The sequence below is a fragment of the Numida meleagris genome, chromosome 4 (assembly GCF_002078875.1).
Source record: "Numida meleagris isolate 19003 breed g44 Domestic line chromosome 4, NumMel1.0, whole genome shotgun sequence".
In the NCBI taxonomy this organism is placed as follows: domain Eukaryota; kingdom Metazoa; phylum Chordata; class Aves; order Galliformes; family Numididae; genus Numida; species Numida meleagris.
The window spans coordinates 66,273,201-66,286,699 of NC_034412.1; the positions used below are offsets into that span (position 1 = coordinate 66,273,201).

The window sequence follows — 13,499 nt, forward strand, 5'->3', positions numbered from 1 at the left end:
GGACTTGGTTAACTACACTGGCATCAAAAGTATTAAAAGTACAGTTAAAAAACCTACAAAATTCCAGAAAGAGCAGCTTTCTGGAACACAGAATGCCGTTGTTTTGGGGTTTACTACTGCTTGGCTCTTTGAAGCCAAATCTTTCATTTCTATCTGCTGTCATTAAGTTCTAGGAAATAGGCATCATGCCATAGCTTTTACCCAGGCTGTCTCAACAGTAAGTATTCTTTCTCTTGAAGCAGCCCTCACCACAACCAGATTCAAAAATACATGACCAAATGGCTCTTCTGTGTGTATCATAATTTTGATGACAAAAAAAAAACTTGGCTCTATTCCTGAGGAATAGAACTGACATTATTGTATGCAGTTGCTGCACATTGTACCTCATCTTCCATATTGTATACAATGTAATGCGGGAAAGGCTCAGAGGAGTGTTTGTTTTCTGCACCATAGAAGTCAGTGTGTCACTGCCTTCACTTTGCAGCTTTTGTTGCATTACTTGTTTGGTGTTCAATAATCCCTGTGAGCCACAATCCTGGAGGTCCACATCTGAGCCACTTTCGCACATCCCACACACCACTCAGCATCCTGCTGCCACAAGTTATTTCCAAAAATCTGCTTTTAAACAGTATATACAAAAGGCAAGCCCCAAAGAACTACAGTGTACTAACAAAAACCAAGACAATTTATTCCAAGGCATAGGAACACCATGGGAGAGTCACCATTGCCTGAATTCTTCAATTTCATATCTGCGGGCTTATAGGATACTAAAGTACATGAGTGAGAAACATGTAACCATAGCTCTTATATGGCAGGTTACTTCTGTGCCTTCTTGTAAACTGGTAAAGGAAAAAAGTTATTTTCTATTCTGCCCTGAAGCACAGGGAAGCAGGAAAGGAAGGGATTGTAATTTTGAATTTGACTTCTTGTGTATCCAGGCCAGAGCATTACCCTGATTGTTCAAAATAAAGGTGAAGGATACCCACTACCATCCATATCTGAGGTCTTAGTCTAAGCTCAATATCGCAGATTCAATCTCACTGCTAAAGTTTTTACTTCTGAGTACAGTAACTTCAGATGTTTCCAGAAGTCTTCAGATAGCATATATATATTTTTTTTTTTACTTTGATGCCATTGCACTTAGCTAGAAAATGCATGAAAAGTACTTCATGAAAGTCACTTCCTGTGACCTGTGACTCAGTGGACTATCTCTGACTCACTGTGCCTCAAGTGTTATGCAAAGGGTAAAAGGAGAACAGTATCTGGCGATGTGAGCTTCCCAGAGCACAGAAATAGAAGAGGGTCAGTGTTTTTATTTCCTCTGCGATATTACACACTTTTTCACCTTGGCATACACAGCCCATACCATGCCCTCTTTCCTAAGCAGTTCATACTCATGCCTGCAGTCAGCCCACCACTCCAGGCTAGTAGGCCATGATCTAGCATGGCCTACTTCATTGTGGGAAGTAGATAGCAGGAAAGGTGGGAATGTGGAAGGGAAGGGAGACCTGAGGGATGGAGACAAATACCACAGTAAGACAGTCCCTGGAAATCCTGTTTGTTTTTTTTTTTTTGCCTAGTTGCCAAATCTGCAGACACACCGCAGGTCAAAATTAAGAGGCTGCTGGTGTAGCATTACATCGCTCTGTGCTGCCTGCGTGGACAGACACCCTCCAACCATGAGAGGAAACCCAGGAGCACCTGGTGCATCAGCACTTTTTCTAGGGTAAAAGATAGTGAAGCTGTAAATTCCATCAGCTCCCCACCACATCCTGACAGAGAAACCTACCCCCCCAACTCTTCCATTTTTATTTACCCTGCAAGGAGATGCAAAGGATTATTCAGCAGAAAATAACTAATTTGAATATTTGCTTGAGGGTTGTTTTGGCATCTGAACTCCAATTCACGTATAAGATGCTTACATATAATGAGGAGCTCAGGAAGGAAGCTACTTCCAGGGAAGAGAATAGGAGAAGTAGTTATTTGCTTGTATTATCAGTGCATGGTACTTACTCCACCATCTCATCTCCAGAAGAAAATAAACGGATGTTACACTCACTTCCTGAGGCCAGTTTCCCTCCGTGAAATCCTTAAGTACATCAAGGCACACTCTGCACACAGCCTTGCCTGTGAGCTGTACTAGAAGATAACTTGTTTTCTTTTTCCTAATGCATATTTTCCCTTTTTTTAGATTGACTTTTGGAAACTTTCATCCCTAATTGTAGCTATCACAAGCATCGCAGAAAGATTTTTTCCCCCTCTACTCTGTATGAGGAGTGAAAAATTCCTTTGTTATTACATTAAATTCAAATCATTCTAGAGTATCTGAAATCCCTTAAAGAAGATGTTTTAATAAATGCAAACTTTTCATACACAAGAAATAATGATTGAACCTGCCAGCAGTCACTGAATCTTCTCCTGCACTTCTAATTTTTTAGGTGCACACTTCAGAGCGTTAAGTCCTGCTGCAATATTTCCCCTAGAGCTTTCAGAAATTTTGCTTAAGAAAGCTGTGGTAAGACCTGGGGTGTGAAACAAACACCTCACATCTGTACTGGTTTTGAAGGATGCCCATTTCTTAAGTAACGATTTCTCTTTTTTCCAGTGTTAGAGCTATAGGATGCGTGAAGCTCTGCTTTTTTTGTAGCTTGCATTTATCTTTATTTGCATTATGTTTCTTTTGCACAAGATCCAAACCTCTTCTGTGTAATGGTCCTAGCATGAACAACGCTGCCAGCAAAAGTGAAAAACTGCAGAAACATACAGTGCTGTAGAAGCTATCACTGATTCAAACAACATAAACAAACATACAACCATCTGTAGGCCTTCATGTAAAACATTTAAAATTTGTTTGAAGTGTTGTGCAGATTTGGGCAAACATTCTAGTAGCTGTTGAATTTGTGGTTGTAGACCTGTGCTAGATATTTGTATTGAATTTTGCCTTACACAATGGATGTGAGACTATTTGTCAATTAGAGCACACCCTCTTCAGGTTACAAGCAACAAACATTCCCTGAGCACATTCTTTAACGTGACTCTATAATTGCTAGCCAACATCTCAGCCACACAGGATAGGCACTTTCCATTTTAACATGAAAGGAGTTGCCACTGACTGTGGCTTGCTGGGATTATATGCCCTGTTATGCATCTCTGATTTAACTTCAGAAGCTCAGCTATTAAGAATATCAGAGAATTTTGATTGTCTTCATCATTTACCCTCTAAACTTCCAAGTGAAAAAGAATCTAACAGGCAACCACAGCACCCAACAAACAACATTAAAGTCATATCATAAACAGAGAGTGGCAAGAGGGAGAGAGCGAGCTCCTAGAGCACGCTGTGCTGTGTGGGAAGTTACATAATCTGGACAAAGCATGACACAAGCATTTATTCCTTAAAAAGAAGGAAAATATCATTATCTTCATCCACACCTCCCCTTCATAAAGAGGAAAATGCTTCTGTCCACTGTAGAAGGTGGTTCTGGACACTTCATGTACTACCCATAACTGACAAAAAGCAGCATTTTATTATTTTATTGCGTTCTGTCTGGGTTACACAGTCTGCAACGCTATAATATGTTCTCCAGTGGCCTAGATATCAGGGTGTAACTAGGGTGCAGATGAAGATCTTAGTTTTTAATTAATAATACACAACCTTTCAGATTCTACACTATAATTTATGTATCAGTGGCTCAAAAGCAGTCATTCATACATTATATATTCAGACAGAAAACCCTCTCACTTTTATTTTCCAATAGGAAGCATACTAAGACGTTATTACGTACCCTACAAAATAGATCAGTGCTACCCAGAGCTTCACAGCTCCCAGAAATGTCAGGTTCCACTGCGTTCTGTCTGCTAGAAGAGGCTGAATGTGCAAAAGCATTACTCACTGAGCACCATTCTCTAGCTCTCCCTTCTGAAGGAGATTTAAAAATGAGCAGATCATTTCTCGGACACATGCGAATTTACCCACAATGGGAGAAAAAACATTTTTTAAAAAGAAATAAATGATTTGACAATAAGGATTTTCCAAACCATATTTCACTGAAACCAGTTGTGTTAATCACCATAAAATTCTTATGAAATACAGGAAGAAAAAAGCAATTTCTCAAATTCAGCTTTATTCAAAGCTATTACTTATAACGTATTTAACAGTCACGCATCATGTTGTCCTATTTTCAAAGCATTGCCTACATACTGGTGCTTGAAAAAGTAAAAATAAGAAATTCATACTGTGTATGCTGAACAAACAACTCTTAGCAGTTGTTTTCAGTGCTGCATTTTCTTCTCCTCCCTAGCAGGCCACAAAGCCTAAAACAGTAACACCAGGCTACAGGGGCAACAGAAGCCTCAGTCTCCATTAGACCACAAAGCAGCAAACAATGCAGACGAGATGCCAGTGGGATGAAACAAGCCCTCTCACCTGCGCCAGGTGCTCGGAGGTAATTTCAGGGTGACAGGGAGTCCCAGCCACTTGCCAAGGCCTAAACTCACACCAAAGCAGAGGGAAACACGTCATATCTCTTGCACTTTCCTACAGCCCTACTGCACCCAACATGAACTAACCCAAGCATGTTGTTTCAGACTTGCACAGATCACAGGAGAGGTCTATCTAAAGACCACTCCCCTCCCTCCCCCAAAGTACTGAGGTAATCCAGCTACAACAGATGTAAGAAATATTCTTCCACCTCAGATAAGCAAGGAGGTTGCGAACCATTTAATATCTGTGATGCATCAGGATGAATATTTGTATGCAGTGCAACAAAGAAGTAGATGACACCTTAATGAATTGCTCCATAATCACTTGTCCCTTGATTTAATAAAATTTAGAATATTACAATACATGATTTAGCAGGTGGTTACCCAAACTCTGAAATACAGCAATCCAAATCCACCTCTGAGTTTTGAAATATTATACCTTAATCTTGCAAACCATACACTCTGGGCAGTAAACAATTTCTAATTATTTCTCTCTGCTACTAAACTTTTGTTTCTGTTCCACACCTTTGCATCGCTAGGCATCTTAAATAATCTCATACATTTTTCTTCATGGGAGCCCAATGTCAGCTCTTCGCAAGATGCCAATGCTACAAAGTTGTCTGTCTTCAACATGTAATGGGTGAAAAAGACACTGGGCCATGGGAACAAAAAAACGATTTTGTCATGCTAACCAGCCATTCTAACTAAAACTCTGCAAATACCATAGGCTGAGGCAAATATGAAAAAGAAATGTCTTTGCAAGTAGTTACCTGCAGGTAAATGGCAATGCCATGTGTACCTAAATTGCTTCTGCAACAGGAACTGTTAGATTTTCTCATTAGTTGAAAAGTAAAATATTGGCAAATGAGACTATAATTTTAGCAAAAAAAACTCTTAGATGATGTGGTCTATTTCTTCTGTTCCAACACGACTGAGCTATTCACTATTGAAGTGTTCTGTACAACTAAATTGAAGTACAACTCCAATTAAAAAGTTAATAAAATCATTCCAGTGAAGTGTTCTTTATAATTCATTTGCTACCTGACAAGTTGTCTTTGAAAACTGTACCATGAACTAAGTGCTTAAGCTCCATGCTACCAGAAAATATTCCCTAACAGACACATTATTGGTTTCTTCTCACTGCTTGAGTTACATATGAAAAGAGTCCTCTTCCTTGGGGAATCATGTCCATAATCCGTGCCAGATTAATTCTACAGTCAAAGGTACGCTCGTTACTAAATTAACAGGAAAAGGCTGTAAATCAACACTATTTTAACAAGGCATTACAGTACAATAATTATGCTCTGAATAATTATAAACAGTACTCAACAAATCAAATCTCATCAGGTTACATGGCTACTGAAAGGGAAGTTATATCACAGCCTACCAGGCCCATTCAAGCCATGAGAATTGAGCACTGGCTGTTGATTACAGACTGTGCATCTCCTTCATCCTGGTTTCATTCTAACTCTGGGTATCTCTCGTTGCAACCCCAAACACCAAAGTAAACAGCTTCATTAGTTCTAAACCTCCACACATTGCTACAGTCCTACAAAGTTGTCTTAAGTATGCCTTCCCCTGTTTTCAACATATATGTCTGCTGTCTTTCAAGAACGTAAGTCAAGTACCCCCCCCTTCTTTATCTTTCAAACCATTTTTTTAATAACTGTTTTGTAAAAGGACTTAAGCACTACTTCTGTGCATTTGAAGAAGTTACTATTCACTAGACTTACTGGCAGATATTTCAATAGTTTGAAAAATAACATGCTATACGATACAAAGGAAGAAAGAGCATTACAGAGCAAGGTATGTCCACAGACACCAGCCAATCTAGGTATACCAAAAACAGTATGTATGCATCCAGCAATGCTTTCAGTGACAGTAAGCAAACACAGTATTCTGCTAGTGGGGGACCTAGACAGGCTTGACCAACTACTTACTGTCTCTGGTCATCACTTCATTAGGGGGTTGCATGTGGGGCATACAAACCAGCAGTTCATCGATGACCAAGATTTCCTTATAATCTATCAGCCACTCCTTTGTATATTTAATGGGATTTTAGTTGAAATCAATGCAATCTATTTTTTTTCCTCAGAATATCCTGTTGGGCACCGCATCAAATGATTGATTAGCAGTGTAGTTCTTTGAGTCAGATTTTCAAATTAAGGCATAAAACCACCAAGACAGCAGGCATTAAAAATTCATATTTACCAGCAAGTACCAAAAGACACAGACAGAAGACATTATGTATTACCTTTACAAATATGTAAAAGTAGCCTGCTGGATAGCATTACATTGTGGTGTTGACTTATGTTATAAACTGCATTTGCACTCATTTCTAAACATAATGTGATTAATCTGATTTGTTACAAATGAAAAGTTGATTGTTATGCAACTCAGATTTTTAAAACAAAGCTTGAAGTTCAACATAACCTGTACACACATTCTAACAGCTAAATCACCGTAATAAAATTATATTCCACAGACAAGAGAAAAGACTTCAGAAGTTTTTGGGTTTGCTCTCAGCTAAAAAAAAAAAAAAGAAAGTCTCTTAACAGATTTATCTATATAGGTGTTATGAGGAATCTGAAGTTTCTTCAAAATTACACAAAACTCTGCTGCAACCATCAAGAAAACCAAGGGAGGAAACAGACTTTTTGAATACAACGAGATTAAAGATCATTACTAATTATTCTTATGATACACGGGCTTTTATGTTTCAGGCTACCTACTTTATACTCACTTATATTTCATCTCTGTCAGTAACCAATTTAATCAGAATGGTACTAGCAGAAGAAGCTAGTCAATTCGTCTCATTGCTTTTTCCTTAACTGACAGTGCAACAGCATTTTGTTTTGGACTCATATATTCTCTTTTACACCTACGTTAATATTTTAGCAGGTGTGAACTTCAATAACAAGAGGATGTTCCAAACACTACTCTCCTGCTTCCTTGAAGTCTATCATACAAACTGATAAACCCTTCCTTAATTCTTTGATATCTCTTCATAATATTTAACCATTATTCAGAATGAAATCATGCACTTAATATCTCCTTTTTCTACTAAAGATGAATGGACACAGCTAAATCCATTTTATTTCCTATAGTAATATTCAACACCGAAATTAATTATTTGTGTGATGGGTGGATACACTAACATGACTACAAAAGAATTGGAAACACTCCACGTGTACACATACTCCTGCTAAGATGCAAAAAACCAAACCACATTATCTGAAATGCAATACTCCCTGTTGCTTATATGAGCAATTAGAGAGGAATACTATCTGTATCGTAATATACCATAATGATAGTATCAGTGGAATTCACAACGAAAGCTGTGAGTAAAGTGAAATGTTAACAATCAACTGTGAATAAATCTTTCAAGAGCACTTCAAACTCTGGAACAGATGAGAAGTTGTTCAAATCTTAGCAGACCTGTAGGAAACAAACACGGAATATATACAGTAAGCTGTTCTGGTAATACACTGAACGTTAATTATATTCCAACAAGAAACTACTACTCCAATAATAGTTGCTTATTCACAAAGGGAGAAACAAGAACAGTATTAGCTAGAAATTAGTTTTAAGAAGATTAGTGAGTAACTAATGCTAAAAACACCATAGAAATATAATCATTCCAAAACTAGTGTCCTAACTCTAGGTTGTTTTGACGTAAGCTCACACTTGAAGTAAATTCAATGAAATCAAAGCTCAGTGTTTGTATTGAAGACACTCAGACAACTTACACAACACTGACATCATTCTAAGGCATGTTTTTCATGTTTCAGTATGGATTGCTTTTTGTTTGTTTTCCCTCAAATACAGCTCTGCTTCATAACAACTAAAGAGTTACTTAATAATTTAACTAGGTTTTCCTTGCTTAGAAATAGTGAGCATTTTTACACCTCTAGCATGAATGGCATGGGCAGCCTGATCTAGTGGTTAGCAACCCCACCCATCACAGAGGGGATGGAATGAGATGATCTTTAAAGTCCTCTCTAACCAAAGAGATTCCATGATTCTATGATTATCTACATCACACTACACCTAGAACCATCCCTGTTTTAATCCCTCCATGAAAAAAAACCATTTGCCTATATGTAATGCTATAACATGATGAAAAATGTAGCAATGCTAGTAGAGCAGCAAAGTCCCAAGCTCCAGCAAGCAATATCTTCAAACCCAGCAGCCATAGACACAGAAACAAAGGAAAAAAAATATATATATGCTTACCCTTAAAAAGCCTCAGGTAAGCAACAGTCTCCAGCAAGTTACCCTTACCTCCACTGCCAACCCTTAAAATGAGGTCTGGCAAGGGGTGGATCCTGGCTCCTTCCGCTCACTCAGGTGCATTGCGCACACCTGAGCTCCCTTGGGTTGGCCCTGCCTTCCCACCAGGTGCTCAATCACTGGTTCAAGCCATGACTTAGCATTTATGCTACACCCATATCATTGCAAATGTTGGTACATGCAGTGTGCATTCACAGTGCTCTAGGAAGGCCTGCATGTGGAGCAGGGCCTCATTCTCTGGGACTTGGTTGAAGGCGTATCTTTTTACAGTTAATAGAATCCTGCCAGTTGTCTTGTCTAAAATCTGAGTAAAGCAAGTCCTCCCTTTAAGGACTTATTTAGGGCTTACTTTTCTCTCAATTTGCAAATGGTGGTACTATCACAATTCTCTCAGCCTTGTACCCAGGAAAAACTCTTCATTTTGTTTTTGTTTTAATTCAACATCAGAATCCCAAGTTACACTTCAGTTATTTTTATATTATATTTACACTTAATACTCTTTATTTCCTTTTATGAAGGCTTCTTTCCACAGTGATCATCGTCACAGCTCAGTCTGCTAGAATATTCCAACCATATCTGATCACATCATCTAACCCATCTTTTAGGAGCATCAAGCATTAGTGCTTTGGCAAAACAATCAGAAACAATATTCCCAAATGTTTTATCTTTCACATATCACCCCCTTCATTATATGATATCTCTTTCCTGTTCATCCTGGTTCTGCCTCAAGATTACCAACACTCTAGTGCTGGGTCCCATGTCCAACCATACAGTCTTGGAATACACTATCACCTAGACGCCTAGCACTTAAGTACATAAAACCTAAAGTGAAAAAATGAGCAGAAAAGAACAATGGGAGGTATTCCAGGCTCATCCTGAAGCACATCTAGACTGACATGACTGATGTTTGGGTTTCCCCCATGTACGTGTACATAGTGTAGTGGTTTCCTCTGTGTGGCAGGCCAGGCCAGAGCACTCACACATTAGCAAAAGCCCAAATAAAAAAAAACAGCTCAACCAAATAAAACCAGATTCCTACCTGAGTGATGACAGAAATAGGCAAAGCTCACAGTGGTTCAATTTTCCAAATACTTCAGGTGGACTCTCTCAAAGCAGCACACAAAATCTTTAAAGAAGTAGTTCTTCCAGCTAAGTCCAACCTCTTGTTGATCTGTGGTTCATGCCTGATTGCAAACTGTGAAGGTTTTGCCATGCTGAGGCATCTATAAAGACTGCCCATGGATGTGAACATTCCTTTCGCTAACATTGCTTGAATTCACTCTGCTGCCTTTCCTTCAGTTCAGGCAATGCTGAGCATTTATCTCCTATGTTTTGGCCACTCACATTCCTGAATCAAATACTGAGCAACTTCAATTTGAAGATCTAGAAAACCTTTGCCGAATGTCACTGAAATCAGCCGTGAGGCATTACAGTTCCCGGGGGCCAAGGGAATGCAGGGAGGTTCAGGTGGGTGACAGCCACATATCCACATGTGAAGTGCAGTCAGAGCTTTTGCTTTTTTTGAAAAATGACTATTTCCTTCCAGAAGGTACCATCACCTATCCTATAATCCCATTGTAGAGGGAACTGCTGCTCAGGAGGTGGGCTCAGCCTTTGCTTTGGACTTGAAAGACGCCACACTGATCAACGGCTCCTGACTGAATCTGAAGGCCAGCTCTCTCACGGGCTGCTTCGTCTCGCTTTTTGCATTTTGCATCTTCAAATTTCAAAAGGTTAACACAGGGCACAATTCAAAGGAGATGATAACCATGCTGTGCCAGAGCACCTTCCTGAGGAGGGGACTTCTCCATCCTCAGGGTGCTTCCCCCACACTGCGGGGGCTCCCCGCATTAAAGCCCCGAGGAGACGGGAAGGCTCGGCCCCCGCCTCTTTTCTTCTCAAGCCCAACCAACTTTGAGGGCCGGAGGCTCGCTCCGTGCCTGTCTGCGGGAGGGAGGCTTCACAAGGGGCTCCCTCCACGGTCCCATCTCGGATCCGCCCCGCAGCGCTTATCTCTGCCGAAGGAGGTGTAGTTGGCCGGGGCAGCGGAGCACTGCGGCCGGGAGGAGCCGGGGGCGGCCCCACGCTTCCGGACCGGTAGCGGCGACCGCGGCACTCCGGGCAAGTGCTTTCTGCCCTGAGGAGAGGTAAAGAGGGAGCAGCGGGCACGGCGCAGCGCGATGCGGCCCACAGGTAAGTGTGGGGCGGGCTGTGGGATGGAGTGGGCACGAGGCTGCCCCGCTGCGGCCGCCATCTTGTGGCTGGGGGTGAGGGAGGACGTGGGCATGGAGGAGCAAGGTGCTGCACGGCAAGTAGCGGTGGGTAGGCATAGTGGGAGAGGGCTTGAGATTGGGTTTGTTTTGTCAGAGCTCATTCCGAAGAAGGGTTTAGCTGCACGGGCTGTGCAGTGCTGTCCGTGAGGGTGCAGGTGGTTGCGCAGTGAAGTGTCTGTGGTGAAAGGTTCCATACTTTGAAGCACACATGGTACCTTCATGGTGTTGTGTTGTCCAAATGTGGTGTTGTCCAAATGTGGTGTTGGAGAGTGGGGGAGGTTGGCACTGTTTTTTCTTGATAAAGCTGGTGTGTATTTGGTACAAACACGGTTAATATGGCTAGTCCCAACCAATTTTTCCTCTGTTTTTCCTTTGGGTATTTCAAGTGACTGTTTCTAGTTCTCCTCAACAAGTTATGAGGAAGCTGCTCTTAGCACCTCAACACAGTTTTAGGTCACTTTTCCTTAAAAATGCTCTTCAATTGCGAATGCTGCGCGTTGTGCACAGTTTTGCCTTGAACTATTCAATGCAACTTTGAAGAGTAGGAAGTCTAGTACCAAGAAATTAGGACATGACAGAATGACCATCACATGAGCAATCCTATTCTGTTCTACATGCACAGTGTTCTGAGATAGAGTTTTAATTGGTTCACAGCATGGTGTGTTATTAGTTAAAATTTGATCATCCCCTTTCAGTCTCAGCATTCAGTGTGGTGCCCAGCCTTATTGTACTGTACAGAAAATCCTCATAGACCTTAAACGGAAATATTCATTTCTTTATTTATATTTCCAGTGTTTTGTCACATCATCTCTGTGCCTCAAAACTGCTAGCACATATTTTGTCACTCCCTTGGTAGATGAGAATGTGTTATCGGTTAGTTTACAGGTGGAAAAATAGATGATGAAGAGAGTAAATGATTTATAAATGTCACATGTAACCTAATGGCAGGCCTGAAACGGAATTAGGAGCTTCTGGCTCTAGGTTCCTCTGTTCATTCTTCCCAGTTGTGTTTCTCCATTCACAGAAATACTGTGTGTTTGCAGCTCCTATTTTGTTCAGATGCAGAAGGCTCTGCAATGCTTAAGTCAAACCAGTGACTGCAAAGCTGGGCTCTCAAAGGGGAAATGAAACATGCGTAGCCAGATGCCAGAGGTTTGGCTCCTTTGACTTGCAGCAGGGAATTCAGCTTTTTTTTCTTTGCAGCTCTTCTACTAGTGAGGATGATATTTCATTCTAATTTTACAAGAGCTGCTCTGAAAGTAATGCCTCCTATTTTGTTATGTTGGCCTGCTATGTCAGAGGCAGATGTTGATGGTGTAGCAGTAGCAGTTTCAACCTTCCTACCAGTATCTCATTACATTTTGTTGCCGTGCAACAGATGGCAGCAGAAGAGCAGTCTGACATAATGGAGTCTGACATGGGAGCGTGTATGAAACAAAGGTGTTGAACTGAATTCTTCCATGTTGAAAAAATTGCACCCATTTACATTCATTGGCACTTGCTGAACGTTTATGGAGATGAATCAATGGATGTGAGCGCAGGGAGACAGTGGATGGTGTGTTTCAGCAGTGGCAACAATAATAGTGATCACCTCCGCTGGTGCAGATTTTTTCTGAACACAGCGCACAGGCTCCTGCTCATAGCTGGCAAAAATACATAGCCAGTGGTGGTGACTATGTTGAAAAATAGTGCTTTGTTGCTGAGAATTTGCTATATCAAATAGTGTTATTGTGCTCTTTGTATCGCTTGTAGTTTCCACAGAAATAAATAGGAGGCAGTACTTTTGGATCGACATACATATGAGTGAGGAATCGAGAAATAGAGATCTGAAGGATTGACTGCAGTAGCTCAATACTTTAGTACTGTTTTGTGTCACCATTTTAAATAAGTACTTCAAATGTGATGACAGTTTTTTGTCGAGGTACCTAATATTTTGTTTCATTTCCTAACATCAAAGTAACCTATTAGAATATTAATTATCAAGTGAAACAATCTAGTGATGTTAGCAGTGGAAGCCATGCTACTATGCTTATTATGCAGATGAAAACACAAGAAAGAGAGGCAAAGTGACTTTCCTGGCTGTTTTGTAATAAGACAGTTGAAGATAAAATAAATGTATTCAGGACTGCCTTGATTGGTACTCAGAGATTTTGTAAAATGGATATACTTACTTTACTAGTTTTTGGACATTGATAAGAGGATTTTCTATCTGGACCCCACTTGCAGTACTGGAAGCTTTTCTTAAAGAAAAAAAGTAGTGTTCATAAGCAAAAATGCACATGTGATAGCATTTCTGATGTTCCCCAGGGGTTGGTCCTGGGGCCTGTCCTCTTCAATGTCTTTATTGATGACCTGGATGAGGGCATTGAGGGCACCCTCGGTAAGTTTGCAGATGACACAAAGCTGGCTGGAAGTGTCAATCTGCCTGGGGGTAGAGAGGCCCTACAGAGAGAT

At 40.6% G+C, this 13,499-nt stretch overlaps 1 protein-coding gene across 1 annotated transcript in view; it reads left to right on the forward strand.

Annotated features, from left to right (window-relative positions):
* The window catches only part of BANK1 (B-cell scaffold protein with ankyrin repeats 1), a 142,118-nt gene continuing 139,292 nt past the window's right edge, over nt 10,674–13,499 (forward strand). Inside the window, exon 1 of the mRNA XM_021396059.1 lies at nt 10,674–10,965. Coding sequence (XP_021251734.1) covers nt 10,953–10,965 — 13 coding nt within the window. The 5' untranslated portion in view covers nt 10,674–10,952. The remainder of the gene's footprint in view (nt 10,966–13,499) is intronic.